The sequence below is a fragment of the Takifugu rubripes genome, chromosome 12, assembly GCF_901000725.2.
Source record: "Takifugu rubripes chromosome 12, fTakRub1.2, whole genome shotgun sequence".
Taxonomy (NCBI): domain Eukaryota; kingdom Metazoa; phylum Chordata; class Actinopteri; order Tetraodontiformes; family Tetraodontidae; genus Takifugu; species Takifugu rubripes.
Genome location: NC_042296.1, coordinates 9,670,145 through 9,695,665, shown reverse-complemented (window position 1 = coordinate 9,695,665; position 25,521 = coordinate 9,670,145). Strand labels below are relative to the sequence as shown.

The 25,521-nt window shown below is 49.4% G+C and overlaps 1 protein-coding gene across 7 annotated transcripts in view; it reads left to right on the top strand.

Moving 5' to 3' along the window:
• The first annotated feature begins 6,464 nt into the window (after window positions 1-6,464).
• The window catches only part of hivep1 (HIVEP zinc finger 1), a 29,133-nt gene continuing 10,076 nt past the window's right edge, over window positions 6,465-25,521 (top strand). For 2 of the 7 annotated variants that reach the window (XM_011609318.2, XM_011609314.2), the window contains exons 1-2: window positions 12,931-13,036; window positions 25,000-25,053. In XM_011609318.2, the coding sequence (XP_011607620.2) occupies window positions 12,946-13,036; window positions 25,000-25,053 (145 nt within the window). In that variant the 5' untranslated portion in view covers window positions 12,931-12,945. Of the gene's footprint in view, window positions 6,596-6,943; window positions 7,649-7,945; window positions 8,310-8,517; window positions 8,650-12,930; window positions 13,037-22,983; window positions 23,123-24,999; window positions 25,054-25,521 lie in introns of those variants that run through there. The other 5 variants (XM_011609315.2, XM_011609316.2, XM_029844766.1 and 2 more) reach the window with 5 other exon arrangements.

The window sequence follows — 25,521 nt, the reverse complement described above, 5'->3', positions numbered from 1 at the left end:
TTCCTACAGCAGTTTATGTAACATGTTCTTGTCTGCTCTGGTCCTCCAGCATCTGCATCAATAATGGATTCCTGCTGAAAACAGCAGACGTGGAGCATGGCTGCTCTTCAGGAGCTCCATCTCTCAGAACAGTTACATAAGAGCAGGGGTGGCTCTGAACTCTCTGAAGGTGCAGTGGAGACCAGGGGGTCCAGATGATTGACCACAATAAAGCTTCTTCTGCTGTAGGTCTCTATTATGCTCCTGCTCGTGCTCATTAATCCAAACACATGTCATTAGGCTGTAATAAGAACTCTGCACATCTCCATGGTGACCCCGGTGGGTTAAGGTGGCAACGTAAGGGAGGAGGGCAGTGGCGGCAGGCCAGGGTGGGGCCTTTCTGCCCCCCAGGCTGGTCTGGACTCTGAGGTTCTGAGATGTTGCTGCTGCCTTGGACCAGCGAGAGCAGCACGCCTCACCTGAGCTGCTGCTGGGGACGCTGTGCTTGTGAGTGCTTTGTAGTGCGGTGTGGTGCTGCGACTGTGGCCGTAGACGCCTGACATAGTGACCGCGCACCGAATCAGTTGCTTCATCGGCTCGGAACCGACGTTCACCTGGTGTTGTTCGCCTGGTTTGCGTCCAGCTCTTACGTAAGACCCCCACAGGTGATTCTTGCTGCTGCGGCTGTCTTACTCCGACCTGCTCTCATAGTTCTGCTTGACAGCAGAGAACTTCTACTAAACAGTCAGACCAGCCAAACCAGCACTGTGATACATTCATCTCTGTTTGTCTCATCATGAGTTCCACAGTTTAGGGGACGACGGTCCTGCAGGCTGGAGAACAGCTGTAGCTGATAGCAACATTAGCATCGGGTCAGTAGACGCAGCCGAAGAGACGGTGGAGGAAGCTCTGACACACTCGCCGTGAACTCATCCTCACTGGTTCTTCATCTTCTCCTGCTGGTTTTTATCTGGCCCTTCAGCTGGGACCAGGCTGATGTGTCTACATGGAGGTGCTTTAGCTGCATCGTCTCCCTGCTGAGTCTACAGCGCAGAAAATGAGCAGCAGGCTGACGGTTTATTTTCAGCCTCAGTTTGGGAGAAACGTCGACACTAATAGACTTTCTTCTCTTGTCTCCTCAGAAATGTGCGTGGAGTGGGTGGGTATATGGTGGGGGTAAAACTACAGAGCCCAGAGGATGAGTCACCGTTCCCTCAGTCCCCATCTGGATATAAATACCTCCATCAAGACGCTCGTACACAGATAGGATTCTCCACGCGTGGCCGAGGTTACGTAAGCGGCCGCGTGGGCGGCGGAGTCAAGCACTGCTGTGATGGTCTGGATGAGGGAAGGCTCCTGCCTGACTGAACCCCTGGACATATTGGGGGGCATTAAATCAGTCAACCAAAGTGGCCAATGGGCCCAAATCCTCTGCTAATTAAGATCTTTTTTATTTTATTTCTTTTTTTCAGCTGAGGAATCATGGGTGCAAATATAATTTTAAAAAAAAGCCTTCACATGTGACAATATGGCCTGTTTCATAATGAATACAATACTTTTACATGCATACCTTTTTTTAGTTACGGATTAAAGTTTTTTCCTCATTAAAACATTCCCATTGAGTCACAGACTCAGGGACAGAAATGGGGCAGGTTTGTGCACAGGGGGCAGCAGAGAGCTGAGGACGGCTGCTGCTTCAGCAAGTCTGAAGTTTTCACTGACCGAAACGCCAGAATCATCCTGCTCTTCTGGGGAAACACTTTATTTCACAAGTCACGAACTGCTCATTCCATTTGCTCATTAGTGACAGACGAAGAAAGAAGAAACAAGTCGCAACAAGTTAGCATCTCTAAAAACACAATAGTCCATTGTTCTTATCTAACACCAGAACCTGAGTCACCCTCCATCAATGAAAAAGAAATGAAGAGGCAAATTAGTTGAAAAACTCTAAATTGTACTTTTAAAGATGCCATGACAGCAAAGTATCACACTGTTTTTTTCAAGTTTTATTTCAGGTTCTAACCCTGCAACAGCTAAAGTTCTGCTCCACCGAGCAGACAACAGTTCTGCTAAGAGCGGAGACGATGTACTGGTCAGTGCCTACACGTGTAAATAAAGCTGCTAAATTCAGTAATCAGCCTGAGAAACGGGCGTAAAGCTTCACAAACAACACAGCCTGGTACAGGTGTCCAGAAAGATCTCCACAGGTGGGTTCCAAACACCAGTTTAGTGGTGGATCACCAGAACATTCATGGGAGGGATCTCAACTAACCAGAACCTCCACATGCACAGTTTGATCCACAACTCAGCTGAGCTTGTGCAGCAGGAGAACCGCTCTTTCTTTTGTTTCCTTCTCTTTCTGTCTTTTCCAGTGAAGACTCTAAAAGTAGCAGCAGCTGACACCAGTTTTTCCTCCGTTCTTTCCCTCCATCCCACAAATGTGTTTCCACTTCATCTAAAAACAAGTGGAAACTTCACCAGAGGACTTTAATTTCAAGGACAAACCTATCTCTCTCTCTCTCTCTATCCATCCATCCATCCATCCATCCATCCATCTATCTATCTATCTATCTATCTATCTATCTATCTATCTATCTATCTATCTATCTATCTATCTATCTATCTATCTATCTATCTATCTATCTATCTATCTATCTATCTATCTATCTATCTATCTATCTATCTATCTATCTGTTTAGTTTCAAATTCATGTGTTCATGCAGGTGTTGTTGGTGAGCGAGTGAACACACTTTCAGCCATAATAATCCTAATAAATAAACAGAAAATGAAGCGAGCCGTTTTTTCCTACTCCTCCCTGGAATGGAATTATTGAACATCTGCTCCGTCTTCTCCTCTTGAAATGGTTCCTGTCAGAGTCACTTGGATCGTTCTTCCCGTATGAGCCTTCCCAACAGCGGGGATTTTTCCCCTTTGTGGTCACGTCACTGGAAACACTGGAAACGTTGACACAACACCAGGCTTCTCTCGGAGAGGGAGAGCGAAAACACTCGAGGATCCAGGACTTGGGTCTGGCTCCTCCAGCCCACATCCTACTCAGCAGGACTGAGAAGATGTCGTCAGGGTTTGGAGGGTGGTTTCCTGACCAGGAGTGCATGGAAACTCAGCAGGTCCCCAGTAAAGCCACTGGTACCAGCGCATTCCCTGAAGAATTCACACAATACTGGGCAGAAGAAAACGGACTTTCCATCATTTTGCTTGTGAGGAGAGCGGCGGCCTGGACAGGAGCAGGCTTACCTCAGCTATTCAGGGCTTTTTCCGAGCGTTGAGTGCTGAAGTGATTTTCCCAGCAGGGATTAGGGTGTCAAATCGTTCACTTAACAAGGTCTTTCCACGTCTGCTGTACTGGTTAAACTGGCTCAGAGCCACACAGCAACAACTGTGGGGGGTGTTCCACGCGTTCAGGCTGAGCTCACATTGTCCTCTCAGTCTGTGCTGCTGGACTCACCCAGGTCCTGGCTGCCTGACCTCATCACACGTTCACACGTCCACATGTTCACTGCAACCCTGCAGCCATGATGGACGACGCCTGAACCTGGAGATGTCCTCCAGCCAAAAGACACACATAGACACCGTCTACAGCATCTATAGCAGGGGTGGGCAAATCCAGCCCTCGAGGGCCGTGTCCAAGCCAGACTTTCTGAAAGCATTTCCTGCTTGGTAGGATGCAAATCCCAGCTTGAATTCAAGCCGCGTTTTGCATCCTACCAGGGAGAAACCGCTTTTACCAAGGTAAATGAAGCCCCAGGTGAAAGTGTTTACCTGCAGGACAGAAAGTCTGGCTTGGATACGGCCCTCGAGGCCCACCCCTGATCTATAGCATCTACAGCATCTGTAGTACACCATCTCCACCATCTTTAGCATCTCCATCATCTAGACCATCTACTGCATCTCGACCATCAAGAGCATCTACATCATCTACATCATCTAGACCATCTAGACCATCTACAGCAACTCTACCATCTATAGCATCTCCACAATCTCCTCCATCTACAACATTCTAGACCATCTTTAGTATCTACAGCTCAGCTCTTGTTTTCTGATTTGATGTGAACTTATGATGTAATACAAATGATTTGCTGATTAGAGTGTAATTACTGAGTATAAAACAAGAAAATGAAAAATACAGCAAAGACAACAACTGACAGGTCAAATAGCAAAGGTGGTGTGTTGATCCTGTAGGTGAAAGAAAGAAAAAAAAATACACGTGTGTGTGTGTGTGCTTGTGTGCATGTCTTTATGTGGTGTGGGTGGAACCCTGTTGTTGCCCCGGCAACAGCCTCTGTTATGTAATATGATTTGATGCAGTGTAAACAAACAGAAGCATCGGGTGATGTGTGCATCTGTTATTCATCATATGTGCGGTGAAAACACACCATCGGCTGCCCCCTAAAAACAATCTGCAAATATTAAAACCTCCCAGCTCACTGGAACGACTGTTCCTGATGGTGTGTGTGTGTGTGTGTGTGTGTGTGTGTTAAGTACGTCTTATCTACACAGGACATGCCAAAACCAGTATGATGTATTTATGGAGACTGGTTTTGGCCGCCTCCCATAAATCTGCAGCAGCAGGAAGTGTGCAGACAGCGGAGTGAAGGATCAAAAGATACCAGCCTGTAAATATTTCAGCAGCATCAGTCTTTCTCCAAATAGCTCAGATCTGCCAACGGGACACTCAGGCGTTGCTGGATGAATACTGTCAGTCACAGGAGGCTGCAGTCCAATAAATATCTAAAGCAAACAGAAAACAGCGCTTGCTACTGGTGTTTAGCAAAGAACACCAACAGCTGTGGAGCATCACGAGTCGTGGACACCAGACCCTCCCCCGGTTCACTAATACCGGATGAGGACGTCCCCCGTTTGGATCAAAGTTTGATCATGTGACCACAACAACACCCCCGGCCGTGTGTTAAGACCAGCGGGTGCAAACAGCTGTTGTGGCTGCAGCCCCTCCAACAGTCAGATGTTCCCACACATGTTTTGCTGCATCGTCTCCATGTCTGTGTGTGTGTGTGTGTGTGTGTGTGTGAGAGAGAGAGAGACACTTTGGATGGTGGCGGTAAATGAGCGTCTTTATTGAACCATATTGAACCGCTCACTTTGATTCTTGCTGGAGTTGAATCAGGTGAGTCACAGAGAGCTGGAGTCTGTCTACAGTCTGCAGGACGTCTGCGATTCCAGGGTGGCGGCTGAGGCACCATTACTTATTCCTGGCTACATTTGTCTCAGAGCAGCAACTTTCTGTGTGGAACAGAATCTTCCTCTCAAGCTGGAAACTGTAGGTGCTTGATATAAAATAACTGAAAAGTTCAGGCTACAAAAGACAAATCCTTTCAGCTGTGAGCCAATTATAGAGACTTACATTTTATCCCAACGTTGATACTTTCCTATTCAGGAAATCAGCTGCTGGAGGCAACAAAGTCTAATATATTCTTCCATGTATTTGGGATCTATTTCTGACTCTGTGGTGGGAAAAAAACCATGAGCTTTTCCATTTGGTGTCACGGAAAAATACAAATAACAACAGTGTTGTGACCCGAACACACCAGGTCACCCGCTGAACGCGACAACATGCTCGTATTCATTCACACAAAGTCAACAGATCCACTTTTTAAAAGGTGGAAAATTTTCATGATGAGATGATTTGATCCTGTGGGGGTTTTTCAGGATTATTGGAAGAAAAGTGAAACGCTGGATTCCTGTGATGTTTCTGTATTGTTGGCGTGGAAACATTTAAAACATGAGAAACAAGAGTGAGAATATTCCTACAAAGGTTAAATCTAAACCTCCACACGGCTCAAATGTTCGGTGTCAACTTTCGCCTCAATCGGAAACCATTGAACTGCTAAAAAAAATGGTTTATTATTATTTAATATTTTATCTGTCTTTACTTTCACCTTTTTGGTCTTTTTTGAAATAACTTAAAAAATCCATTCCTTTTTTCCAACAATTCTCTGCATTCTCAGTAATTTCCAGTTTTTGGAAACACAAAGAAATTACTGTCTGGTTTAGCATGCTTGTGTTTTGTTGCTAAAACTTAGCCTCCTGGAACTAGGGATCAGGAAAAGGGCGTTTTTTCTTGTGCCCTCATGCTAATTCTACCAAGCGGTTGTGGATCTCAGAACCGCTGGAGGTTTCCCTCCACGAGCGCTGCTCCCGGGATCCGGGCCCGCTGCGGGGCCCCCGTTGCAGGCGTTTGCACGGGAAAGCCCGGGTCGTAGTGGCGGAAGGGTACAACGTGACCTGACAACAAGGAACCTCCGGGAAAACCGTCAGTCCTAAAGTATGTGCAGAGGACAGGACGAGTGCGGGTCCGTGAGAGGGGTTCTCAGCTGACGGCTGCCCGGCTCCCAGGGATCCTCCTTATCATTCCGCTTGCGTTTCAGCGAGCTGCCGCGTCGTTGTGGTGGTGGTGCGCCCGTCTGGATCCCCCTGCTGCCGGGAGAGGACACCCTATGGCTGAGAGGCGGAGACGGGACCCCCGCTGACGTCAGAGGGCCTGTCTGTTTCCTGCAATAGAAAGTGAGGGAGAAGGTGAAGGGAGAAAAGAGCTGCACCACCTCCTGTTTACACCAAAGGTGTGTTACGCGCTCGCACCGTGAGTATTCCAACATTCCCACCGTGTCAGCGTCACTTCTGTTCGTGTGTGTTTATTCGGGCTCGGCCCGGATTTAGTGGCTGTCGGGAGCGCAGCCGGACAGTGTCGGACATGCTTCCCCCCTCGTCCGTTTTTATCCTGCCGCCAACTTTGAAGGGTCTATTTAGCGGAGCTGGTGGAGGAAAGGTGAGCTCGCCGCTGTGTGTAGCGGCGTTTTCCGCTCGGACTTGTACTGCAGCCCCTTCCCCCCCCATGGGACGCTCGGTGGGTCTTCTTTGTTGACTTTGTGCGCTTGAGGTAAGCGGCTTGCTTCGCCTCGAGCGCGTTCTTGTGTCTATGTTGGATCGATGTGCACGTGTGCACGCTGAAGGGTCGGTTTGGTTGGGTAACGAGGGGAAGGAAGTGTCCCATTCGAGCGGTGCTGCGGAGACAGAGGGGGTTTTCCCTGGCTCCTCCCTCGCTTGCAGGGCGTTCACGTGTTGCAACAGGCACCAAATAGGCGCGCGGGCTGTTTTTGCTGACTTCACCTCGTGCAGCCCAGTGATCCGGTTCCTTCCTCTGGGCGAGGGAAGAACCTGCAGCACAGGAGCGCGTCAGCGATCCCACAGGCTGACGCGCCGCCAGGATCATGTGCGCGCGTTTATTTGCTCCGGCGGTTGATCCTCAGGTGGGATGAACGCGCCAGTCCCGAGTCACATGCACGTTTTCATTGCGGGCGAAGGCACATCGTTGCTTCATCATTGTTGGTCCGTTTTGTTTGTCTTACGTGTCGGTATAGGGGTGTTTCCTCACACAGGTGCGCGCGTACGTGCGTGCACGCGCGCACCGACGGACTGACAGACACGCGGAGGGAATGTGCCTGTCGTCCGGCTCATCATCCAGCAGCCGACCTGTGCAGCTCTGAAGGCTCCAGGTGAGCACGTCGTCGCACGGCGGAGGGTTTTCTGCTCGCTGCGCGCCCACAAGCAGATCCAGGGAGAGATGATGTCATTGCTCTAGCGCCACATGTACCAACTGTATGGAGGGGAGGAAAAAAGACATCATCCAGTTGTAGTAAGTGTTATGTAATCCTGGAAACAAAGGCTGCTCCTTCAAGCTCTGCTCTGTGCAGGAGGAGATGCTGCAAAGGCAGCAGAGCAGAGCGACAGGAGGCTGCAGAGCAACAGTAAGCAGCAGAGCGACAGCAGGTAGGGAGCAGAGCGACAGGAGGCAGCAGAGCGACAGGAGGCAGCAGAGCAGAGCGACAGGAGGCAGCAGAGCGACAGGAGGCAGCAGAGCGACAGGAGGCAGCACAGCAGAGCGACAGGAGGCAGCAGAGCGACAGGAGTCAGCAGAGCGACAGGAGGCAGCAGAGCGACAGGAGTCAGCAGAGCGACAGGAGGCAGCAGAGCAGGTTCCACCTCTGCAGAGGTGTGTTTCCGCTACACCACTCCACGTCAGACAGCTCTGTGGCGTTGACATTCAACTCCCACGTTGTTGCCTCACGCGTGCTGCATCGAAGGAAAGGCCACTGAGATCGAGGTGGGCTCATCAGACGCCCGACGTGATCGAACTTCAGAGTCCGCGCTGACAGCAGCGTCTGCGGCGGAGCAGCTGTCCTGGACCTTCAGCACACAGGAGCTCCTTGTCTGCGTCGGGAGAGACGGTCGGACATGTCGGCCAGGCGTGTGGCGTAAGCCGCCGCGGCTCTGCCACCTCTGTTGCTGCTGTGAAGGTGTGCGTTTGGGGGGGTGCGGGGGAGGGGGGGGACCTGTGTGAGGAATCAACTCAATCAGCGACTGTGCTGGACTTTCAGAGAGCTGCCAAGTGAGAGCAGGGGGCTGCAGAGGCACCAGCGCCCCTCATTCATCCATCCATCCTGTGTGAGGTCACGTTAAGCTGATTCTGACTGTGTGTGTGTGTGTGTGTGTGTGTTGCTGTAGATGAACCCAGCCTCTGGCTCAGGAGTCGCCTCTTCCCACCGTCCGGCCGTTTAACTTGGACCCAAAGATGCATCTGTGAGCTCCGCGCGAAGATGCCTCGGACCAAGCAGAACCACCCCAAAAATCTAAAAGGTGAGTTTTGTGGCTGTTCTTTGATTGGCTGTTCTGGATGGTCGGGACAGGAGGCTCGTGGTGTTTAGGGTGTTGGTTGGAAGATGAGAACTTTCAGAGTTTCACTCTGGTCCCAGCATGTGTCAGATGTCCATGGGGAGTTTATTAGAAAGCTTGAGCAGCTCTCACTCATTCCTGCATCTCTCTCTCTCATACACACACACTTCAGCATCAGTGTGTGTGATTCACTGTTGGTTTGAACTGTGGATTTCCTTTGGAATGTTAAGAGAACTAAATGCATCTTCAGAATTTTCCAGCAGAGTCCACAGATGCTGCTGATGTCTCTCAGACGATATTGGTTCCTGGTGGAACCATCATGGTTCTGAATGTTTGGTTTGGATCTCTGAAACTCTGAAACATCTGATACTTTATTTGGAACATTGTCCTCCATCTTCAGAATATGTGTGTGTGTGTGTGTGTGTGTGTGTGTGTGTGTGTGTGTGTGTGGAGAACAGGCACCACTGACGGGCTGCTAATATCTGACTTGTTCCAGTTTGGTTCTCGGCGTCGGTGTGTGAATAAAAAGGTTCCAAGCCGCATTTTTGCCTGGAAGTTTGATGAACTTCATCTCTGGAACTGGGATAGCAGCTTAGCCTCACGTTAGCAGGCACGTGCACTTTCTGCTCAACTTTTCCAAAGTACCGCGAGCGCTCGAGGGACCTCAGCAGTCTTTTCCTTGACAGGCTGAACGTTAAATTTCCAGCCCGGAAAGTTCTGTCCTCCGTTGTGTTACTGGGTTTTATTTGAGGAAAACCACGGTTGAAGGTTCTTTAATGGGGTCGGAGGATCACCGGATCACTGGAAGGTTTTAGATGTCAGGGGGAGCTAATGTGGACCCAGCGGACCTGCTCTCTGGGATCAGCAGAATCAAATTTGCTCCGAGGAGCTTCCGGCTGACGGCGTCTGGAAGCATCTCGCCAGGCTTGGCCACCAGGATCGTGTGTTGTGCTGGGAACTAACAGATTTCCGTGTCAACAGACGTTTGCAGTTCACAGATCTGCCGTCCTCCATGCTGGGTGTGAACGTGTGCATCACTGCGCCAGCAGCCCGTCCAGCCGGCACTTCCTCGCGTCTCTGAGCAGCTCGCCAGCGTCGCCGCCGTCACCACATAAACGCGTCGAGAGAGAGGAGCCAAGCAGACAGCCAAGTCAGCTGTGGTTCTGGTTCTGGTTCTGCTGATGGAGAGTGTGTGATAGTGCCTCTCTCTCTCTCTCTCTCACACACACACACACACACACACACACACACACACACACACACACACACACACACACACACACACACACACTTCTGTCCCTTCCATTCATTAATCTGCTCAGAACTCAGGTGACCTGTGGACTATTGAGATGTTTTACACCTGCTGGTTTTGTGTGTCGTGGCGGTGATAATTAAACACGGCGAGCGTCCTTGTTAGAGCTGCTGCAGCTGCCCGTCCGGGTTCAAAGGCTGGTTTCCAGGCTGGTTCTCAGGCTGGTTCTCAGGCTGGTTCCCAGGCTGGTTCCCAGGCTGGTTCTCTGGCTGGTTCTCAAGCTGGTTCTCAGGCTGGTTCTCAGGCTGGTTCCCAGGCTGGTTCTCTGGCTGGTTCTCAGGCTGGTTCTCTGGCTGGTTCTCAGGCTGGTTCCCAGGCTGGTTCTCAGGCTGGTTCCCAGGCTGGTTCTCAGGCTGGTTCTCTGGCTGGTTCTCAGGCTGGTTCTCTGGCTGGTTCTCTGGCTGGTTCCCAGGCTGGTTCTCAGGCTGGTTCTCTGGCTGGTTCTCTGGCTGGTTCTCAGGCTGGTTCTCAGGCTGGTTCCCAGGCTGGTTCTCAGGCTGGTTCTCTGGCTGGTTCTCAGGCTGGTTCTCAGGCTGGTTCTCAGGCTGGTTCTCTGGCTGGTTCCCAGGGTGGGGGTGCCCACTTGACTTCGTCACCTGATCACGCTGGGGCCTCTGTTGGCCGTTTTGTTGGTGCCTCCTGACCCAGTTCATCTCCCTCAAAGACGCTCCTTCATGAGACAGGAAACGCTGGTTGCACGGCGTGCTGTCACATGATGGAACATTGGCGTGGAAAATGGCTTCTCCTCAGAAATTCCCAAAGTTGCCTTCAAGCCAAAACGGCTGTTTATAGGGGGCAGTGGTGCTAATAATGTCAACATGGTTTTTATGCACTGGTTTCAGGCCTCGTGATAGGAGGCCACGCCTCTTTCTCAGGTCCTCTGTGGTTTCTGTGGTACTGACGGTGGTCTGAGATCGGACTTCCTGGTCGTCCTGTCGGGGACACCTGGCAGGTGAATTGCAGGTGCTGCAGGGTCCCAGGAGTCCAAACGTTCCATGATATCTGCAAGGAAAGCTCTTGAGTGACTTGTCTAAGTTGTGTTTACTGGAAATGCTGGGCAGCAGAGACCAAACAACCAGAGGAAGGAAAGGGTACTGAAGGAGCTCTGACTCCTGAATCATAACAAACCACCAGAGATTAAAAAACAACTGTCACACCGTCGTTTTTGTCTATGGAGACACGTCAGAATCCTCTAAGGTTCACACTTCAAATGCAGCTGATGCCTGTGCTGATCAGAAATCACGTGTGTGAGTAGGAAGCATCATGTGATGCCGTCAGGGGAAAACAGGAAGTGGGGGACTCCGTCCTCGCTGATCTGGACTTGTGGACTCTGCTGGAGCAGCTGCCTCTTCGGGAGTTCTGGTGGACCATTAACACACACACACACACACACACACACGCATACATGCTCGCAGAGGAATCAAATCTGACAGTGTTGCTGCGTGTTGGTGTCAGGCTGATATAATGTGATGATCCGCTCCGTTGATGAGCTCTACTGGTTCTTGTGCTGGTTGCGAGAAGAGAGGCGAGCTGATGAGACGAGGGATTTCGCTCACTGTCCCAGCTGGGTGTCCACCTGTCCATAACAAAATACACACTACACCTCCTGCTCACAATTGAACGACAGCTGAAGTGCTGAAGAAAAAACAGTGAGAACATCCCAGAATATCTCTGTTGAGCAAGAGCTACATTGAAGAAACAATGTGTTCAAGCTGAGGCCACAGAACCTATAGGCTCTCCTGTTAGCTTCTGCTAGCCTCAGTTTCCTAGCATTTGCTAGCCTCTGTTTGGTAGCTTCTGTTAGCTTCTCTGCCTGTGTATGAAACAGTGAGGTGGTGTAACCTCAGGTGCAGCTGTAGTCCAATCACATCCAAGAGAGCTAGATGTTCAGGTCAGACTACGTAGCTCCACGTAGTCCTTCAGTCACACTTGGTCCTCTTAGTTTGTCCCACTGTTCTCATGAAGCCTTCGGGGTGAAGGACACGACGGTCTCGGCGTGACCTTGAAATAAAGCAACTGTTGCTCTCTCAGGATGGCTGTCCTAGTTTCCTGCAGTGGAAAATGTGAGCTGACACTGATTTAGACACAAGTGCAGTTTATTAACCTTTGTGAGGACGTGCAGCGTGCTGCATTCACTGTCCTTCAGCTGCTGCTGTCCACGGAGATGCTAAGACCTGTTAGCTACAGTGGTGTTTATAGAGGTCTTCTGGACTCACGTCAGCAGCTGGCTTCTGCTTCTGCAAGACCCTGCTGTGGTTAAACGTTGACCCTGATCCAGTGAGCCGAAGTTCTCCTCATTCACCAAGAATGCTGATTATCTTCTGCCGCGATGTGTTTGGAGCAGGTGGAATCTGCACAAAGCGGCAGCCTGAGCTGACGAGACTCACACGCCACCCCGAACACAGGTGCTACACTCAGAAGAAACTCTGTGGCTCCAGAGCTGCTGTGAGAGTCTGACACTGAGGAGAAAACGCCTGAAATGTTCCAACATGAAGGTCGGGGATGTCCGTGATTTCACTTCCTCCCCAGACTCTGTTCATTTGGGCGTCAGCTCGGGATCGGGATCTTCTGCAGGCCCCGGCTGATGCCTCCCAGGTCATGACTGGGATTACAGGAAGACGTACATACTCATGGAATTTGTTCAATAAATCCCTGAGATTATCAGATAAAATGAGAAAATATTTTATAATAACTTTTCTGCGGGAAGGGGGAGAAAAGAACCAGTAAGACATTCACTCTTGTAAAGTAATTAAAAATTCTTTTTAAATGTAGACGCACAAGTTTCCTCGCTGTGGAACCTCCCCGTGTGGTGTGGTGAGAGGCAGCATTAGTGCTCGTGAACAGCCCCCCTGCCTGCCTGAGGTGACCTTCGGCTGCTCTTGCAGCCTCTCAGAGTGGAGAAGAAAGAGTTAACAGGTTGTAGCCAGTGAATTTTTACATGTGGTGTCATGCTCAGGCTGCCAAACCAGTGTTTCCTTACGCTTCCTTCAAATTACAGTGTGCAGCAAGATTCACACAAAGGGAAACTCTCTCCCCGAGGTGAGAATCCAGCGTGCTTTTAGCAACAGTAACTACAACAAGGCAGGTTGGAACTAGTTCAGGGATGTCGGAGGTAACCTCGGAGAAGCTTTCGCTCTGACTGGAGCAGCCAGGATGAATTTTTATGGCCTCAATCTGGTGACAGCTCACGTCCTAAAATGTGGGTTAATGTCTGTCCCTTTTAATGGAGCTGATCAGCTTCAGGAACAAAAATGCTAAATAATTAACTCGTTGGCTGAGACGGCCTGAAAAATACTGATGGTGGAAAAAGTGATCAGACTGAAAAACCAGCGGGTGTGAATTTTTACTTGCGAGTTGTGTCACGAAAGGTGGTGTTTTCTGGAACCTTTGCATAGTGGAGGATGGTTGCTTGGAGACAAAAGAACCCACAGGTGGGTGGAAGATAAGGCGCTAACATCTTGACCGGAGTCGGAACACTTTCATTTTAGACTTTTCAGACCGTAGCAGCAAATGTTTTTACTGAACCCAATAATTAATCAGATCAGATCATCAGATTCAGAATAACCTCTTTACACCCTGAAATATACAGTAACTATCAGCTCTGAAGCTGATAGTTTTTAGTTTCCTGTGATCAGAAGTGGCCACCAGGGGGCGGAATTTTACTTTAGTTTTTAAACATGACTACGCATCTACTTTCCACCATATCTTTACTGTCAAAAATCGAAAGGCGTCTCGAGCCTTGTGTTGTAAATGCCCTGGCCAACAGCCCTTGATTTCCCTCATCATTTCAGTGCTTTTTGCCTTTAAACATTAACATTTCTCTTCATGATCATTTGACGTTTACAGAAGACGGAGAAAAGAAGTGAACAACTTTTCCTCCCACCTGACCTGAAACCGCTGCTGTTTGCAGACTCTCACTTTGAATGTCTGTCAAACTGCAGCCTGTTTATCTGACAATGGTGACTAATACCTGAACCGTCTGCCTGCTTCTCCACAGCAGCGCACACCCGTGTGTGTCTACATCGCTGTTTGTGTGTCTTTTTAGCGACAGCCAGGCTTTTTCCACAAGATAATGATTTGTGTGGGGTTCGTTATCGAGGTCCCCTGCCTGCAGCGTCTCCTGGCCCTCGCTCGTGTCCACAGCAGAGTCCCCGCCCACTCGTCCATTTACGTACGACCACCTGAGGACGGATGACGTGTGTGTCGCAGTCCCAGGACGGAGCGTGACACAAGCGGTCAAATGGGTGGATTTGAACTTTTCAAAGCGAAGCGTTGGTGAAGGGCTCAGGCAGGCTGACTTAAATTGGAGCTAATGAACAGTGACCTTCCTCTTGTTAGCTACACACGCACAAAGACGCGTGTTTTCCCTCCACAGGTGAGCTCCTGCGTCCTGCTGGGACACTTCCTGGAAACTCTGTTGATCAGCATTGATGTTGGCACTTCAGAAAGGTGAGCTGGAATGATGAGGAGGGGGCAGGATTTAAGAATGGTGGTGAAACAGGACGGAGCCCACGGTGGAGGAGGAGGACGGTTGGTGCAAATTTATCCCAAATCCTGCCCCTGTCAGGCCGCTGACCCCCTGGGGATCATTTCTGTGAGTGGATGGAACAAACATACGGCTCATATTTAAAAAAGAAGCTAATATGTACCAGGCGGAAAGCCTTTAAAGGCTGGTTGTCTGTGGGGGCGCTTTTCTCTGTGTGGGTGCAAGTATGTGTGCAGCTGTGTGTGTGTGAGAGTGTGTGTGCGTGCAGAGCTGGCAATGCTTAATGGGTTGCACAGGCGAAGCCCAATGTAGGGTTGCCAGGGAAACAGAGCAGCATGAGCCTCGGTCTGCAGGTGCTCTGCCTTGTGTCCGACTGCTGGAGCCTCCTACGAATGTGGAGGGAGGCTTCAAGGGAGGATGGAGGCCATAGAAGAAGGCTGGGAGGGAGCTGATCCAGGAGCAGAGATAAGGGGAGAAAGAGAAATTGGGATTATGGAGAAGGAGGACGAAGGCTCGTTACCTCCTCTGATGAAGGGAGTCCGATCAGTCAGGACAGAATCCCCCTTCAGAAGAGCCGCGTCCAACAAATGCTTACTCGGCATTACTGATGGAACTGCTCAGTCGGGCAGATTAAAGGGTTTCTGACTGTTGTAGACATGTGACGGTGTTCCTGTCAGAAAAACTCTGCCTGTTCCTTGAAAGGTGGCCTTTCTGGCTCGCCATGGTAACGTGCGTCTACGTGGTTTTGTTTTTACCAAAAGTGAGCAAAACTCCTGTGGTTGTTTGGTGAAGCAACGACGGAGGTGAAGCTTGATCAGCCCGTGTGGTGCAGAAGAGTCCAGCAAGTTCCTGTTTGAGGGAACCGCGAGAGAAGCTAGAGCAGAAACAAACGTTTCCAGTCCAGGTCTGTTGTTGCAGCTAAATTTAGAAATGAGCACTGGGATCTGAAATGAGGAGTAATGAAGCTTGAGGGTCACATTTAGGTGTGTTTGTCCTCCCTGGGCTGCTGTAGAGCTGCTCCACCAACATTATGGTGCTCACACCAGTGTGCACGTCCTCCTTTGGATCACCTACACTGGTGGATGATCTCAAATTCCTGCTGTAAACCTCCTCCTTTTCCAGTCTGCTGCAGACACATTGATTCAGGAGGTCTCCAGAGGAGCGGCTGAGACGTCCAGATCTTCCCGCTTGCTTTATTTGTGTTAACGGGAGAAGTTTGCTGCAGCGTAATGAGACCAATGTTGACATCTAAATGCTGACAGCATTTGGGACAGAATGCAATATCGACTTCCCTCCCACTACATTTAGCATAAAGCTATCATGTAGCCTCATCCTCATCCTGAGCCCAGCAGATGTTAAAGGGGTGGTAAGGACAGGTGGGCAGCGGTGCGACACGTGATGTCCCCTGAGGTTAGGTAATAAGGTCAAGGGCTGCATTTACCAGCAGAAACCAACCAGGGTTCGCCCCCCCCAAGGGCCCCCCCTCGTACCACCGTCCATTCAGAAGCTTTCCATCTCCTTCTGCTTCAGAGGAAACAGCAGGAAATCTGCTGTGGCTGCTCACTCTTGGATGGTCGATGGATAAAGATTGAAAGACTCTTTGGGAGTCATGGGGGGGGGGGGTCAGTGAGGTTAGCTCAATATTTTAGATGGTGAATAAACGAATGAGGCTCGTTAGAACATGAACCTTCCAGCCAGGGTAGACAGTCCTGGTGATCAGCGGAGGGCAGCAGGTCAAGCAACACTCTCTCAGGGGACCATCATGATGTTTTGGTTCTTTAATGGGACCTGCCCTTGAGCCTGGCAGCAGGATGGAACATGGTGCCGGAGAAGGTGAAAAGGTGGAGGTGTGAGGAGATAAGTGATGTCAGTCGGGTACAAATGGAAATGGATTTAACAGAGAGGAGGAGGAGGAAGGGGTGCCTGCCTGCTGGCAAGGCTTCATCCTCTTGCGTAACTCTCCCTTTAGCTGCTGTTGCTATGGGGAGCAGTCAGTCGGGGGGGTTCTCCCAAACAAGAAGGGTTGGGAGAAACTGGGGGGAATTCTGAGCAGCAATGATCTCTGACTGCCCTCTGAACGGTACTCACCTGGGAAGAGCTGCACCTCCTCTGCTAATTTTAAACCTGGTTTTCTGGATGGCTTCAGTGCCACCCGCCCCCCCCCCCCCCCCCCCCCCCCCCCCCCCCGCCGCCCTTCCCCGAACCACATTCAACAAGAAAATATCATCAAAACAAGGAAGCAGCTCCTGAGTGTTGCTGTGTGAGTCAGTGTGTTGCAGCCATTGTTGCTGCAGTTTAACCTTCCATGTTCTGGACATGACTAACTGGGTGTGTGTGTGTGTGAGTGTGTGACTGTGTGTGTGTGTGTGTAAGTGTAAGATTTAGCATCATTTGAAGACTGAAAATCCATCGGTATTAAATCAGAGTTCAGAATTCTGTGTAATTTGGACCTTGTAGGTCACCTGTGTATCACCTGTATCCAAAGGTGGATGGTTAATGGAGCCACACTTGTTCTCATGCTGGTGATGATGTGGAGGTGAGTTCAGCAGCTGCTTCTCTGGTTTGGTGCCTTAATCGGTCCCACTGTGCCTCCCCAGCGCTGCACCCATAGGATCAATACGCCGAAGAGCTCCAGCAGTATTTATAGGTTGTGTGTGTGTGTGTGTGTGTGTGTGTGTCTGAGAGAGAGAGAGGGAGGTTGTGTTCTAGTGGCTAATCCGGTGTTGACATACTGTGTGGAGTTAGCATATAGAGTCCTGTGCTGTTTTTAGAGCCTCCATCCAGCTTTGTTTTGCTTTAAAAAAAGGGGAAAAAAAAGCAGAACAAGTCATCTCAGGGAAGTCTGCGCTCAGCCAGAGAGGGAGGGCTTTCCTTGATTTGGAATCAGGATTTGAAAAAAGAAAAAGAGGAAGATGAAGAGGGAGGAGAAGAGAGCAGAGGAGGGGTGAGAGGAACACAAAGGCAGGCAGGGAGGAGAGAGGAGCGCGTTCGCTTCATGCCAGGCAGAAACAGCTGTGTTTGCGGGAGGACACACAGACGGACGGCAGACAGACGCTCGGCTCTTCCACTCTTCCACTGTTCCGCTGTTCTTTCGGGAAGGCAGAGACACTCAGGAATGTCAGAGAATACTGGCTGAGGAAGGAATGTGGTTGGGTCAGGACTGTCAGGTGTTCCCGGGTTAACGGTGCCGGAGCCCAGGAGCAGCTGCAGCAGCTGGAAGTGTCGACCTCCTCCTCCTCCTCCTCCTCCTCCTCACAGGTATGGCCTCACCTCGCCTGTGTGAGCACCTCCTTGTTGGTCACGCTTTACTTTTCCACAGATAGAAATCTTCCTGTTTTAAGGTTCCTGCCAGTCTCTTCTCACTTAAAGCATCAGCGGCTTTTACGTCCATCTGCTGTCACTCACAGAAAACTCCTTGACTAGAATTTCTACTAATCTGGAGCTAATCTGCCCCCCCCCCCTCCTCATCCATCACCTGTGGGTACTCTCCGTGTTTGGGGATCAACAGTTGAGGTCTGGTTCCTCCACCTGCAGCACGCAGCGATGCTGCGGCGCCCGTGTGCAGCGGCGCGGCGGCGGTCCAGGCGGCCGCAGCAGCTGCTGACGTGCAGCCTGAGCAGGATCAGCCTGAGCTGGGGGGGGGGTTACGCAACAGTTGGTTCCCGAGATAGCAGAGCAGCACCTGTGACTTCTTCTTGCACAGATCAGGATGTCTCGCACACACACACGCACACACACACCATATCAGTAGCTGTTGTTGGAGAGAGGCTGTGGTCAGACGTGAGTGTTTAAAAGCTGTTCGTCTGCTCTAACTTGTTTATTGCTTCATGTGATCAGAGGAACCTCAAATGTGATGAGTTCAGCTGTGATGATGCAGGTCGTTAAATATGTGCAGTTTTGTGTGTCGCTCTCGTCGTCGTTGCCGTGCGGAGAAGGAAGCAGAGAACGGAGGAGGTGATGAAAACAGGAGGGTAAAACTGGCAATTTGGTGAGGAGACGGTGAGAGATCATTAGAAAAGCTAGAAGAGGAACAAACTGATGAGGGAGAAGATGAGAGAAGAGCAGGAACATAAAAGAAACACTGAGGGAACGCCGTGCTGCTCAGGTTGTTATGTAACGTTACCTCCTGCCTACTGATGGCAGGACAACAGCCGTGAAGATGGTGGTGGGTGGAAACATCACCACAGAGGAAGAAGCTACTGCAGAATCACACCAACCCCACACGCTGCTCCCTCCCTTAATGCCACAGAACTGCATGAAAAAACATGTAGCAGCCCATCTAGCGGTTCGCGTTCTGTCTGTGGAACACTACAGTGAGCCCGAGCCCGAACCCAGAACACTGCAGCTCACACTGGAGAGGAACTCACTGGAGAGGAACACTGTGGAAAAATGTGGTGATTGCGTGACCCTTTCACCAGTTTGTGTCAGGCCCACAAAGGTTGAGTTTAACTTTCACATCTGCTACAAACAGGAAAGTGGCTCCTACGGTTCTGTTATCAAGTGTTGACACACACACAAGGAAACTGGATTCCAGCGCTAGTTCGCTAACATAAATCCACGTTGAGTCGTAGCGTTGTGTGGTGTACATCCAACAATAAAAACACAAACTTGAGTTCAGATGTTGGAGTTGGTGTGAGACGATTGTGAAGGACTGCTGTCAGGGTTGGTAGATGATCCGAGCGTGTGTCTGAACGAGGATGGGCTGACGGAAGCTGGGCCTGATCAGGAACCCACTGTGGTGTGTAACGCGTACTCTTAGACCCTGATTTCGCCAGAAGCTTCATGCTGTGGTCTGCCTCATAAGCTGTAGATCTAATTAAAAGTTGTTCATCTTCCTAGAAGGCTCAGTGTGTCTAATTGTCTCTTCTCCTGCAGTGATGATGGTGCCACGATTAGATCCACAGATACGAGAGCAGCATCTGCTAACGGCACGAAACCCATTAGCGGGGCTTGTGTTAGCCTGGCCTCGTGGTTGTATTTGACGTATCTGCGCAATCAATCTTAAAGAGAGTGAGGATTGTGTGTAATTTCTGACAGTTTTATCAAACGCAGCTTTAGCTCAGCAGTGGGGAGAACATCTTAATGTGGACCCTTACTGTGCTGGCAGCTCCTTCTGTTGGGAACTGGGCTGAGAAGCGGAGGGTTGTCGGTTTGAGCCCCAGTGCCGGCAAAACATGGAAGATGTTTTGTTCATAAGGGAAGGTGCCAGGACACCATTATTGCATTGCCACATACCCTTGAGCAAGCTACTGAACCCCCAATTGCTCATATAGGGCCCTGTGATGAACTGGCATGTTAATGTTGTTTTAGTTGCACCATTCATGAAGAAGTTGTTGTTGTTGTTGTTCCCCTTCTGAAGTTCTAAGTCAGAACAAAGGTCCAGGACACCTACAAAATCTCAATAACTAAATAAAAAAAAATCAATTTAAAACCAGGAGTTTATAACACAGGTGAACAAGTTTGGCTGAGTTAAATCCCCAGACGTTCTGGCTGCTTCAGTCTTCCAAGAGTTCTGCATATGGACGAAGAAGTCAGTAACAAAACAAGGCAAAGGAAACGACTCAGACATTTTCCAGTTAATGCCGCGTCAGCGCGCTGTGACCCCGGCACAGGCGGCCAATCTGCCAATCTGAGATGCTAACATGTCCTCGGTGTTCTTCGTTGTGTGGGTCAGCGATAATTCCAGACTGACTGTAGCTTCTGGAGTGTCTTCAGGTCAAGTGTTGATGGAGGAAAGGTCAGAGCGCCAGGCCTGTCCTGTTGGGGGGGGTGTTAAACCCAGAGGCTGAGCATGTCTCAGACAGCATAACTAGCGAGGCTGTTTACCAGGCTGTTATTTCCTCTGAGGGGCACAGTTGAGCCTTTTTTCTGTGTAGTTCTCACAGGAACCTTCAGGTTTCAGGGCCACGTCCAGCCTGATGCTCGCTGTTCCACATGCAGCCCTGAATGTTTCTGTTGCAGTGTTGCTGCAGTTTGTTTTCTTTCCGCCCAGAAAGAATTCATTTATGAAATTGGAAACTTCATTCACTAAATGCTCCAGAAGCCATTTCAAGGTCAGGAACCAGCAACTGCAACTGTGAATTTGTGTTGCGCTGGTTAAAGCAACAATCATACAGAAACTTAATGAGGAAGCAGAAATCCTGCTGATGACTTCAACTTTGGCTGAGGCGACTGTTTGTTTAATGTGTGTAATATACAGGGAGGGGTTTCTTGGTCTTTAATTGTTAAAGGCTCAGAAAGAGCAAAGTGAACGTTTTCAGACGCAAACTGGGTATTAAAAAGGAAGAGACCAGCAGGTGTCGGTCGCAGGTTAGGTGGAGAAACTTTGCCCAGCGCTGAGCTGCTGCAGCAGTTGGCAGGACACGTTCTGATCCTCCCTCTTCCAGCACAGACAAACAGAGAGGGGGAGGGAGGCAGGAGCAGGATCCCCTGGAGGTGCCAAAGCTGGTTTAAGTGACGTCAGCTGGCCTGCTCTGTTTGGGCAGGCCCTCCCCCCCCCCTCTCCCCCCCTCTCTTTCACTTCCTGGGCCTTACAGGAATTCCCCTCCTCGTCACGTTATTCTGAGGAAACCGCTGGCAACGCCCCACACCGCTGCAGCCACAGCTGATAGGGCGGAAACGCGCTGTGAATTCATGTGTTGACACAGGAGTATGTGTGACTTCTCCTCTCGGCAAGATGCTTTTTGTTCTTAAACAAAAGCAGCTTCTGAGAGCTTGTTCCATGAATCAGGTAAGAGGATTTTGTCCAGTTATTAAAGCCCCAGAAGTCCTTACAAGTGTTTTCTGTTAGGTCAACAACAGTAGAGCTGAGAGCAGCTCGTGTGCACCGTGGTGCTGCTGCTGTTGCTGCTCTGCTGCTGCTGTTGCTGCTCTGCTGCTGCTGCTCTGTTGCTCTGCTGCTGCTGCTCTGCTGCTGTTGATGCTGCTCTGCTGCTGCTGTTGCTGCTGTTGCTCTGCTGCTGCTCGGCTGTTGCTGCTAGGTCTTGTTTTCTCTTGATTTCTAATGAAGCCACTGGCTTCTCTGCACTCAAACAAGCCTGAGCACTCGTGAGGGAGACATACAGGAAGCAGTCAGGCATGCGGGGGGGGGGGTCGAGGTGAGCAATCTGCCATGTTTTCAGTTGTTGTTGACTGGAGCTTTTTGGGTGCTCACAACTTTAATTCTCTAGGGGAGGATCAGAAAAATCGTGCTTAAAACTGTAATAAACTTGTAATTACTGCAAAGACCAGACAGCAACGTGCAGGAAGACCACAGTGAACTTGAAGCAGCATTTTTCTTGTTTAAGTTAATTATTTTTTTACGCCGACTTGTTGGCTGTATATAAACCAGTTGGTCTTGATTAGCTGAACCAGTCTCCCACTGGGTTTTACATGTCCTCATTATGGTCTGTGAGGGACTTTATGCACAGCAGGTTTCCAGAACAGCCACCTGGTACCAGCGCCAGCTGAGGAGCAGACTGGGTTTCCCTTAGTTACGGGTAGAGCTGCTCTGCATCTTTGTGCTGGACCAGTCTGGGTTTGATAGATGCGAAATGAACTGTTTTTTTACTGGTAAAGATACTGGTTGAACCCGTATCAGCTGGTCTAACACGATGGATTCATTACATTTTCCTCTGTGAGGTGCACGTGTATTAAACTTGCACAGAAGGTTAGAAGATGTGACTTGTGGTTGTGTGTGTTTCCAGCATTGTTGTAACTAAAGCTCTACACAAACACACACTTTTCTACCCACCCGGTAGGTTTCTTTCTCTTTATATCACTTTTTCACAAGGGTGCCCACACAGTCCCAATAATCACTGGTCTCCAGTCTGCTGCATCGTCCTCCTACAGCTTCCTGTGGGGGCAGCAGTTCTGTGCGGATCCAGCACCATAACACTGTGTGTGTGTCTGTGTGTGTGAGAGCGAGAGCTGGGGCTGTTGGAGCTGCAGGTATCATTTACTTTGGTAGTTAATTATTCCACAGATCATTTGATTTATTAGTCAGGTAACCAGGCAGCGACTCCTGCTGTTTATAACCTGTTCCAGCAGACCAGGATGGAGGTCGTGGTCTCCTCTGAACTGCTGTTATAGAAATGACTCCAGATCTTTCCTGGATTTCTTGGATCTTCCATTTATCCTCTACCTGTAATTTTTGGTGCAGTGAAGACATGCGATACCCCCCCAGTCCAGCTAATGGGGAGGAGAGGGAAGCGCTTTGCTGTGGGTCAGCTGACCAGATGAGGATGATGAGGATGATGATAGACTGCAGGGTAATTGGACACTGGCTGTGTCAGACAGGGGATTCCATTGCTGTGCATCATCTTCTGTCTGGCCCTCCTAACACAGAGAGCAGCACACTTCCTGCTCTGCTCTCAGACCACTTCATCTCCCCGGAGGATCCTTTTTTACAGGCGTGTCCATGGAGATAAACAGTGTGTCAGATGCTGACAGTCACTCTTATGACCACTTATTTCATGGGTCAGCTGCTGAGGCCTGCAGAAATGCTGTGTCTCCTCCACAGGCCACAGGAAGCACACTGAGATAAGATCATCAGACTTCCCTTCAGGGATGGGGGCTGCAGCAGCGCCGGGGCCGGTTGAACCCGAGGCTTCCATACTGACCCACCTCACTTGTCCTCATGGTTTCTTCGTATTACAGAGGTTTGTTCCCTTTTTTAAGAGGAAGACGCACGGTTTCTGAAGCAGAACAGTTATTTTACTTTTGTTGTTGCAGATTAAACAAATCAGTAATCTTTTGTCCGATTTAGCGTGAACATGACATCTCCTTTTAGTCTTTTAGTCAGTCATCAACAGGAAAAACGGATCTTCGTCAACAGCTGTTGCAAATCCTGATCATGTTCTGGTTTCCTGGAACCGAAACAAACGATGAGTTCCTGTTGAGTTCCTGTGTGTTCTCTGTGTGAACCACCTCCGATCTGCGTGTGTGAGGGTGTGTTTGCTGCTGTGTGTGACAGGCTGGTGGAGGTGCTTGTGTTATATAATATCCATCTCCTCCTTCCAGTGACGGAGAGGACGGGGGCAGCTGCCGACTCCCATCTCATCATCCTTAGCTTGCTGAAGCATCTCCCCTTCCTTTTCCTCTGCAAACACAGCTTCGGCACAGTGCACCCGCAGCAGAGCCAAACATCTTTGTTTGTGTCCTCAGCTCTTGGCTTGTTCCACACGGAGGTTCACACATGTCCTGTTTGTCCTGAGAGACTGAAGGGGACAACAGTTTGGGACGCTCGCTGCTGCTCTTCTGCCTGGTTGCTGAGCTACCCAGATGAAAATGTCTCACTATTTTAGTTAACTAATTGGTTTTAAACCAAAGCTCTAATCAAGTTTTACATTTTGATGGCATTCATCATGAGTCTCCAGACCTGGGCCGCCCTGCCTGGTGCTGCTTCCCACCGTGGACCTCAGATAGAGTTTGGTTTTAACATGGACAGGGAGCTGCTGTTGGTTGGGTAACTGCAGTTTTTAAATACACTCTCTACTGAGGTGAGCGCTGGAGATTCTTCTCCACCACTCTGGAGCAGCTATCAGTGGGGGCGTCTCTGCACTTACGTGGTTCCGATCCACAAACTTTTTCTTGGTTACATGAGAGTCATCCAGATTTCAGATGAAATGTGTGGTTGTCCCACAGACCAGCATGAATGACTCTTGGGCAGCATAGAAAGATGTTAAACTGGCTGTTGTGACTGATGATGTGTAACCTGACCTCTGAGAAGGAAGAAAAAGCTGAGCTGCTGTGGCACAAACCTGAATCCTCCCTGTCTGCTGAAGAGTATCTCCGGCCTTCTCCTCGAGACTCGGTTACTGCACGGCAGTGCCGGGGGGGGATGCTTATATAATCTGTGGCGTGTGCCCGGGATACACAACGCAGCTGCGGGACATGCAGTAGAGTGTGACTACAGTACCACACAACCATGAGGTGACATAATCTACTGACCTCTTTGCTGATAAGTTCTATATTTTTGAACTAATGAGGCTTGGACAAGCCTGCATGAACACAGAAACACTGTTTATTTCTCCTCTCTGCCAGTAAATAATCTGTTCTCAACGCTGGGCAGCGTATAACTATAGAAATATAATTAAACACACAAACACGCAGCTCTCACCTCCTACACCTGCATATGTTTCAGAAACGCATCAATAACCTGCTGGATTGTAGGTGAGGGCTGAAAACCTGAGTAGAATGCATCCGTCCGCCTGTCCCTCCCAGGGGGCTAAATGGCATTTTGGTTTGCTAATGTGTTGTCGGTTCAGTGCTGGCTCTCTGATAATGACAGTCAACTCACCATTTTGACTCAAATATTAGCAGGCTTGATCTGTGTATCAGAGCGCCATTATTTCCTAAGTGTGTGTGCTTGATTGCTGGCGTTATTGTGAGTGTACATTAGTTTCCATGATGGAAGAGATCTTCTCATCTATGGGAGAGTATCTGCTCATCTGCTCATCCGCTCATCCACGGCATCGTGATGCAGCTTCTGCTCTGTCGTCCTCAGTACAAAACGTTCTCTTTTCTTGTCTTACAGATAAAATCCAAGAGGCACAAAAAGAGCTTAAAGACCCCAAAGGCTCACAGAAAGGTGAGATCATTTTAAGCATTAACAGAAGCAGCAAATTTCACTTTCTCTTTCATAATTAGAATATATTTATATCATAATGTTCCAGTTAGTTTTGTGCGTCTAGAATACGAAAACATAATTACAATTTTTTCCCCTCTAAAAACTACAAACGAGGAGTTGAATGATGTTTGCCAGACTTTGTGTTCAGTCAGTGTGTAATAACACTCAAACATTAATGTAACAATATGTTTAATCTGATGTGTGTTGTAATTACTCCTCATTATAAGTGTAACGCTCAGTTCATACACATGTATGATCCCCAAATATTCTCATATTTCTTACTTTGTTGAATTTCATTTGTGGTTTTAGTTTTATAATATTTTAAAAGGAATTAATGATATGAAAAACAGGTTGGGGTAGAAGATATTCCGTTACATTTTCATGTGTGTAATTGGAGAAATACCTTTGAATTCTTTCGCTCTTTTTGCA